Genomic DNA, 9,698 nt, shown 5'->3' with positions numbered 1-9,698 from the left:
CTTTGTTTAGGCCTCTAGAAGTGCAAGTGATATAAAACTGTAAATAATCATAAAAGTTCTGTAACATACAAATACCTAGTAGCCACCTGCATGCATCAATCACATGTAATTACAGTAAAATACTATGAAATACCAATATTATGATTACAGTAGAATTTACTTTCTTATAGTACAGCAGGCAATTTTTACAGCACTGTGCTGTACCATTGCTCTGAATTACAGTAACTTACAGGAAGCTGGTGGCAAGTTATTGTGAATATTACAGTAACGTACTTGGCACTAGCTAGAGATGGGCAAAGATACATCAAAAGGTATCTTGTAACAAATAAAAAATACCTTAAAGACCAATGTTTCCTTAACTACTATAACATTCTCAGTAATGGTTACAGAAACATTTTACTTTTACTTATGCAGTGACTGTAAGTTGCTCTGGACAAGAGTATCTGCTAAATGATCTAAAATGTCAAAATTAACACTTGCAAAGCACATTGATCGGTATTATTCTAATGAGCTCTCAAACTATTCATATTTTAATCAAATGTGACTTTTTGGGGGGGCGGAGTACGTTAGAATAATACCCAGCAGTGTGCTTTGCAAGTGTTCATTTTTACATTTACATTTTGGTAATTTAGCAGACGCTCTTATCTAGACCGACTTACAGTCACATGAATCTATGTGAAAGCTATGATCCCTTTTTGATGTCATTTGTTAAATCTACTTCAATCAGTGTAGATGAAGGTGAGCCAATTGAGACATGGATTGTGTAGGTGTTCCATTCAGAAGGTGAATGGGTACGACAAAATATTTAAGTGCCTTTGAACAGAGTATGGTAGTAGGTGTCAGGTGCACCGGTGTGAGTGTGTCAAGAACTGCAATGCGGCTCGTTTTTTCACGCTCAACAGTTTCCCATGTGTATCAAGAATGGTTCACCACCCAAAGGACATCCAGCCAACTTGGCACAACTGTGGGAAACATTGGAGTCAACATTGGCCTGCATCCCTGTGGAACACTTTTGACACCTTGTAGAGTCCATGCCCGACGAATTGAGTCTGTTCCTAGGGCAAAAGGAGGTGCAACTCAATATTAATGTTTTTACACTCAATGTATATGTTTTATTGTCACATATACACAGTCATAGCAAGTAAAAAATTATGTTACCTTTACCGAGAATGTTGTTGTAATTAAGCGGGCAACTAATTAAACTGTTAGAAAATACATGAATTGTACTTCAGGCCAGTGAAATACAAATTACAAAATAGGTATTGAAATACCTATATCAAATACATGTTACAGAAATACTGCCCATCGTTGGTACTAGCTGCCTGCACTGTATATCTGCAACAGGTTACTAACCACTATGCTTCCAGAAATACACTGTAGATTCTAGAAATACAGCATGTTGCTGTTGCCAGGTGTTCCAGTAATATGCTGTAAATTGGTGTTTTAGTAAAGGTCCTGTAAATCTACAGGCTTCTGTGCTGCCAGTATTTTACTGTATGAATTACAGGACATTTTTGACAGTTTAGATGACGCTGAAGCCAATCAGTAATGTCTGCAGAACCTTTCCCCTGCTCAGCTGAGTAACCTTACACACCCTGTTAGCAGCAACACAAACACACACACCAACAGTGCAGTGGATACATGGACAAAATGGCGCTTTAGATGGCAACAGAGCACATACACTGTACACAACAGGTCAATGATATGCAACACAAGTTGCTGTGTCGTCAGTTTTCTGCAGAGACCGAGCTGTTTTTGAAAAAGCAAGGATGCACCTCTGAAAGAGACAAAGGCAGTCTACCATGATTACAAATGAGCTGGATCCAGACTGCCTAAATATACAGTACCTCCCTAATACCCCACATTACTTACTTTCATTATCGCTGCTGTCTTCGGTAAGGTTGGTTTGGTTTGGTCGCAGTTGAGTCTGGCCTCCAATCCACATCCAATCCAGTCTGGCTAAGACCATGATGTAGCAACACCGTATTTACAATGTCCGTCATGAAATACATAGTCCACAGCACAGCAAACAGATGATGCTCGAAGAAAGATCAGCATTTACAGGCACGCACTTATAGTCCACAACAGAGTTTCTCATCATCAGGACATTGACAACACTAATAATAAGCACATAATCAGCATTGTAAAAACCCAAAGCAATGTGAAAACAAGTAGAAGCTTTGCAAATGGTATTACTAATACTGTTCCTCAAGCTACTGCACTGCAACCCCATAGCTTATCATTCAGGAATACACCCCCCTACCAACACATAACCCTTTTATTCCACCCTAATATTAGTTCCCATCCTATATCAGGGGTTCATCAGTAGAAATGAATGCAAGCTGTTTTAATGAGTCCCAGATGATAACGAAATAACTACATAGGCTACATATACCATTGAATGAAACATTGTTTTCCATCACTTGGGACAAATACTAATGAAAAACAGTGCTATTATATTTCCATTATTTTCTTTTGTTTTGCAACTATTAAACAATGTATAATTGTCCTTTTCCTTTGGGTATGTTGGGTATGCATTCTCCATGGGTCATGAGTATTTTCCCTTTTTAATGGACTACAGGTTTGATCTACCCATTGACATAGGGTAGGTTAGTTTAACTAGGTAATAAATCTCTGAGCCAATTGGTCTTGACATTAGCATTACAGTCATGGTCTTGTGTTGATTTCCCTCTAGACTGTGTATTTTGAAATTCCGACGGTAGGATTTCGAATACCGTAAATATCTAAATGCTACGCCACTGCCTATAAGTTAAATAACTCAATCCCCTCCTGGATCAAGATCCCTGCTGCCCAAATTTGTTTCATGAGTAAAAAAATAAGAATTGTTTAAATGTTTTGTTGGTGTTGTTTTTTTGCTTTTGAAAATAACTAGCGCCCCTTGTGTGCAATGCCGGTAATTATCTGTACCCCGGTATGGTACAGGAATGGTAGGAAGGTATGAAAATCTGGATACCGCCCAAATCTAATCTCCCCATACTTACTGACCACAGGTTAATGATTTCCTCTATAGAAATGACTAAACCGATCACATAACAACATATCTCTCTGTTCTCCCCTGTCCCCCAGTCAGTCAGTGGTCCCTCCCTCAGCACGCCCCATAGTGCTGACTGTGGTGTAACTAAACTTGGACATGGACACCCCCAAAGCCATTGCGTCCTCCTCTCCATCCCGCAGCCCTTGGTGTCGGCAGGGCGGGCGACAGCAGCAGGCGAAGGTGGCAAGCAGCGACTTGCGGAAGCGAGTGTTCATGAAGCAGTAGATGATGGGGTTAACGCAGGCCGAGGTGTAGGACAGAAGGTGGATGAAGGAGATGGGGGCACCAGAGAGGGCACGGCGGGCAGAGGCTGGATGGAAAGCCTTCCAGGTGTTGGCGCAGTAGAGTGGCATCCAGCACAGGAAGAACAGAGCCACGATCACCACCAGCATCCGGATCACACGCTTCTTGGCTAGGAGCTTGGCCTCCGAGGTGTTGCTACGGGCATGCTCCACTTTGGATGTGCTCGCTGTAGATGATGTCAGAGTGGACATCTCCATGGAGTGTGGACGCTTGGAGACCTGGACGTAGCAACCATCGCCGTCGTCGCTGCCGCAAGACACGGTGCCGGTCAGGCCATTCTTTAGACCTGTGTAAGGGACGAGCAAAGAAGAGGTCAAGTAGAGGTCCAAAACCGTGGTGAGGGGTCAGATCAATTCCGTTCCGTAACTAATCATTTCAGAAGTTCACAAAAGTCTATGATCCATTTAACACCCCATACATCTGAATTGAGGCAAAACGAACCACACACATACACATCCCCTGCTTAACTGTACTTTCCACCTGTACCAGGTTTCTTCTCTTCCATGTCTGATAATTGGCACAATTTAAATATCCCAGTGGAAATTATTTCTGTGAATCATGCCTCTTAAAAACAGTCGCTCACCTTAATTGACACGGCGATGAATCACCAAAAAACCTGCGTCATCTTACATCTGAGGGATAATGTGCCTTCACATTCTCTCTTTCTCTATATCACAACCCCCCTTGTCCCTCACTCTCTCATATTGGACAGACAGATGGTGAAGGCGAGGCATACTGCCATCAGCCAGTTTCATCCTCTAATGAAGCATCAGCAGCAAATACACTCTACATATTTGATCATCCTAGCTATTTAACTTAGGGGCCGATTACGACCCGAGTTAAACATGCTTAAATGGAACATAATTTCCTTTTAATGCACTTTTCCCTCTATGCGTATTCTGATCTTGTACAGGTACGAGAATAGCATGCTATTCACCCACTAGATCAAAGAAGTTAAGGTGTGGCAGAGGTGCGTCTATAGATACGCCATATTTTGACCTTGACTTAATTTCCTAATAATTCCAGCACCTTTGCCCACGATGAAACGATGAGTAAGGTCAAGCAGCCTGTTGGTTCCAAGTGGAACAACATCTACTTTTCTTTTCTTTACGATAAAAATAACACCATTCTCCATGCACTGTAATTTAAAAATTGATAGTAGCTATTGATAAGAGTTAGGTAAATGAGTAAACCATTTGGATAAGGGGATTGTAAATATAAATGACAATTGTTTTAATCTATTTTATCTTATGATCGCTAGAGTCAAATGTGAAACCAGTTACATGGTGCAAACTGAAGTACATCATCATATCACCTTTTCCACAGTGAAGTTTATGAAATGCTGGCCTTGTAACTTGCAGATATGAAATGTGGAAACCCAAGCTATAGGCTTCTGTAGCCATGTGCAAATTACAGTATAATGCCAACCTACCGAGTTGATTTATGATTTCTAGAATATTTTAATTATATAATATAATTATATTCCCAGACTTTTCACTGTATTTTTTACATTTTGTATTATGTTAAATACTAGCCACTATCAGTAGCCACCATCAGTTATACCAACATACATTAATAACTGTCACTTTAGTGTTAGTTTCCTTACATTTTGCACCATTCTATTACATCGTTAGTTTACCTTTCTTTCCTCATATTTGTGTGGTTGTTCCTGAGGATTGCTAACAATAGTGCATGATATTAGGCTAACGGATTACACGTTGTGCAATCATTTGGAACATGTAACCTTTTTGAATCATTTTGGAACGTAGACCACACGTAGCAGTTTAAACCTGGAGCCTGGTATATGGTTCACTACGACTGAACAGTTGTCATCACAGTTCTATGGTTAGTGAGGATTATTAAGGTAGATATATAAGAATACTGGTCAACCACTATTGTACACTTTAATCACTTTCCAATATTTCATGGAAAGAAACAAATGAATATGGCTACTTTCAGGATATATATTATGTTCATCAATATTTTTTCTGTGCAAAGGCTCTCTAAACCATTTTTTTTATTATTCATAAATACTTTCCTAACCCTAAATAATATACAAGATCAGAGTATCTTCCAATTGGTACTGAAAAGGAGACAAATTTGCATGTATTTAGATGGTTTTCTTTTATTGATCCCTATTCTGAACACGTTTTCTCAATATATATTCTAGTTTGTCTTTCTAGAAAATTCTAACGTGAGAATTCAAGTTAATGGAACACCATATTTAAAGGAATGGCTTTAGATAAGTCAATGTACTGAAAACCCTGTTGAATGAAAACTCCATGAGAAAATCAGTTGGCCAGAAAGTGGGAGAGTTTTCAGCAGTTGAATTCAATTAATTCAGTGCGTGCCATGGAGCCCTTATAGTAAGTCTGAATACCAACTTCTAAGAAGTGCTTAAATCAAAACTTGTAAAAAAGGATTTGATTTTGTAAATCTGAATTGAGCCCTTTCATACTGACTAAAGAGTATTTTGCTCAAACCTGCAACACATTACCATGATTGTACTGCTAATAAAATGTTTATTCTGTATGAGCATAATTAGGCTTCTCATGCTGATAAACCAGAGAGAGAGAGAGAGAGAGAGAGAGAGAGAGAGAGAGAGTGTGCACTCAAATCCAAGATAATCTGAATCATAATTAAAACATCTGGGAAGCACTAATGGGCAGAAACTAGAAGATACACAATATGTTCAGTACTAAAATTCTAACATTTGTTGTTCATGCCAATTCCACATTCTAATGTCTTCTCACTAACTCAGCTGCTGAAAGAAGTGAGTACATGTGTGAAGAACTAAATAACAGTAATGAAGGACTCACCGGGGGATGATGTCTTCTGACCCAGCTCAAACTGGATTCCCCGGTACAGCTCTCTGGAGATGAGTCCATAGGCTACGATCATCACCACACCCGGAACAACAAAGAGCGTAAGCAGCAACATCATGTTCCTGGGACACACACAGGAACTGGGATTAACAAGTCAGTTGTACCTTACCCCTCTAATGATTAAGGTTAGGACTTTTGGAGGATAAGCTGATCCTATATCTGTGCCTGAGGCCAGCTTCCACAAGGAGTACTGATATTTAATTTTTTATTTAACTAGGCAAGTCAGTAAAGAACAAATTATTATTTACAATGACGCCCTAACCTGGATGACGCTGGGCCAATTGTGCACTGTCCTATGGGACTCCCAATCACGGCCGGTTGTGATACACCTTGGAATCAAACCAGGGTCTGTTGTGACGCCTCTAGCAGTAAGATGCAATGCCTTAGACCACTGTGCCACTCGGGAGCCCATGATAGATGCATAAAGATGAGGGCTCGCTCACAGAAGACTTCCAGAAAGAGGTTAGGCAGAGGAAGTTCTTGAATATCTTTGCTGGGATTCAACCGGTGGAGACATGACATAATGGTTACTACCAATGTTTCCTCTAAGCTGTGCGAGTGTGCGGGCTTGCAGCTCCCCTTGGACTGCCATGCAGAAGAAATATCAGCCCGCGCCGAGAAGCACGAGATTGAACTCCACTCAACTTTCTAGTTTTCCCCTTTAGTTAAGACTATCAACGTTTCCCTCTAATGTGGGAATTGCCAATATTAGCCACTTTCAATGCAACCTACCAAAACAAAACGAATTGTTCAAGACTTAGAAGGCAATCTAACTATGCAAGATATTTTACTCTGATAGGCCTACATTGTGATCAAATAGCCACAGTAGCCTACTTCGCCACTGTTATAACTGTAACTTAAAGCAGGTACAGCCTCAGTGTTCACAATAAACGCATGCCAGAAGTTGCACAGAATTTTCACAATATTCGAGTTTGTGCTCAGTAGATCTGAAATTTGTTCAGTGCTGAAAAAAATGACAGGGAATATTGGTTACTACCCTAACACTATAGAAGACACCACGATGTTGTTTTTTATACTATCCATTCCAACCAGTTGTTATCACGAAGGACAAAATATGTGGAAAGAGGAACTCTAAATACATTTGGAAGTGTAATGTCTTGATTGTGAATATTCTATATATTATACTCTATCTTCTCCAGAGGACACGTGGGACTTAGAATAAAATAACTCACAGGTTACAACAGATGAAGTATTTTGTCTTGTATTAGTTCTCCGCCACAAGAACAGCCAAGAATCACATCGACATCAAAGCTCCTTCTCCTTGACTCTGACACAAGCAGCTGGCTTCTGGAAATAATTAAGTGCTTCACAATAAAAGCCTTAAACGGGTACAATCAATACTAGTGACTAAATACAATTTCAGAATACAAGTAATAGTGCCAAAACCAAGGCTACATCTTCCTAGAAACATTGATGTGATGAATTGAGAATGGGAATTGTTAGAATTAACCTATGACTCTGGGGAAAGTCACATGAATGATAGCCTTAATAGCTCATTGAAAAAAAATTGGGTTTTCCTTTGAAGAGTTACCACGGCCATTATAATTATATTCCTCAATCATAAGAGAGTCGGTAGCAGTTTAGAATAATTTGATTTGCATGCATTTTCCGTTGAAATTATTTTTCTTATTTTTGGTTCGTAGTGTTCTAGCCTTTGAAACTCACAATTAAACCAGTATGGGGGAAAAAATGTATGAAATGTATGAAACGTATGAAATGTATGCATTCACTACTGTAAGTCGCTCTGGATAAGAGTGTCTGCTAAATGACTAAAATGTAATGTAAATGTTAAACCCTGAGTGGAAGAAAAGATAAAGAGAACATTTTGTGCATTTGATCTCAATAGCGATTTGAAATTGATGTCTGACAACTGAGAGGTTGGAGAGGAACCCCAGAGAGCCCTGGGAATGACAGCACTGGACGTTAACACACAGTGGAAGACAGAACACACTTAACAAGTTAACATTTACATGTACGGTTGATTTATGTCAGAGTTCCCCAGAGAGCGGGGATGAGGGATGAAGGGTTGAGGGAGAGAGAGACAGATGGACAGACAAACAGATGGAATGGGATGAGGAGGCAATAGAAAGAGGTCTATGAAGAAGAGGGAGAAGAAGATTTAGAGAGTTAGAGAGATCGTAAGATATGATAGAGAGTAAAGGGTTGGGAGGTTATGAGGTTAGCGAGGCCGAGATCGGAGGTTGTACTGGTGGCAAGCAGCGACTGTTGAGGTGTGCTTCTCTCTCAAGGCTCTCTTACTGACTATAGCAATGGCAGTCGTGCCGTTTAAGATGAAGGAGGATGTACATTTTTTTTAATGAGCATGGCCTTATTTCTATTACAGCATATTGGATGACTGTTATTCATATTCCATTCACCTAGTTCAATGTAACATCAATGATACTACATTTTTCCCTATACCCATCATGAGGTTACTAGAACCTAGTCTAGGAATGAAAGTTTACAGCATAGGTGCACACAGGTCGAGAGCAAGATTTAAGGTGACAGACATTGAGGGGACAGATGGACAGACAGTGACACATTCTATACTGCCTTGCACACTCTTGCCTGTGTCTAGCTGATCTAGGCTGTAATCATTAGTCCAACAGCTGCAAATGAGAATTTCTATTGAAAAAATGCTGGTATTTTTTTTCCTGTTTCGTTACGTTTGCTTCCATTTAAGAAACGTTTTTCTACAGAATCTACGGAATGAATACACCCATGATCACACGCAAATAGTTCACTTTCATAGCCACAGAAACAGCCTGTTGTATTCCTTCTCACATCTATGTGCTCTCCTCCTCTCACCTTTCCCTTCACCTGTGGACTTCAATGCACAACACATCCGCTGTCTGTGACCAGGCAACAAAAAAAACTTTTCAAAATCAAACCTTCATATCATAACCACTACAGACAGCCAACATTGTTGTCACCAAATTGGCTAAAGTAACGTCATAGTCAACATAGCTAATAGAACTAATGCATTAGTAAACCCGCTACAATCATGCAGTACAGTGTACAGTGTAAGCAGTTTAGCAGTTACACAGGCAGGCAATAATTTAGTCAAACCAAAAGCTTACCTGGAAGAGTTCCAGTGTTGGATAGTCATAGCCAGCTAGCTAACATAGCATCCATCTGTTTGAGCTGGGTGTTTGAGTTGGCAAAACTGGCTAGCTGCATTTGCTAGGTAAGTAAGTGAAAGTGAAAGAGAAAAAAAGGACAACATATAGCTAACGGTGACTAACCCCATTCCGTACAAAGGCTGCAATGAAAACTAATGGGACATCAAAATCTGGGGTGTGAACTACTTTTCTATTCAAGCGTTGATTGACATGGTAATGGTTCAATAGTATTGGAGAAAAGTTGAAAAAAACTGACCCCTCCAACGCTGTACGTTAAATTGTGACGTGTCATGACGTAACGTACAGCACACA

The 9,698-nt window shown here is 39.9% G+C and overlaps 1 protein-coding gene across 1 annotated transcript in view; it reads right to left on the bottom strand.

Annotated features, from left to right (window-relative positions):
- Nucleotides 1-1,083: 1,083 nt before the first annotated feature.
- Nucleotides 1,084-9,698, bottom strand: part of LOC115155825 (cholecystokinin receptor-like) — a 35,044-nt gene continuing 26,429 nt past the window's right edge. The window contains exons 4-5 of the mRNA XM_029702801.1: nt 6,178-6,305; nt 1,084-3,644 (exon numbers count right to left, since the gene is read on the bottom strand). Of these exons, the coding sequence (XP_029558661.1) occupies nt 3,088-3,644; nt 6,178-6,305 (685 nt within the window). The 3' untranslated portion in view covers nt 1,084-3,087. The remainder of the gene's footprint in view (nt 3,645-6,177; nt 6,306-9,698) is intronic.

This window comes from Salmo trutta, chromosome 20 (assembly GCF_901001165.1).
Source record: "Salmo trutta chromosome 20, fSalTru1.1, whole genome shotgun sequence".
In the NCBI taxonomy this organism is placed as follows: domain Eukaryota; kingdom Metazoa; phylum Chordata; class Actinopteri; order Salmoniformes; family Salmonidae; genus Salmo; species Salmo trutta.
The sequence above is the reverse complement of the archived record's forward strand: the minus strand, read 5'-3'. Positions and strand labels throughout refer to the sequence as shown.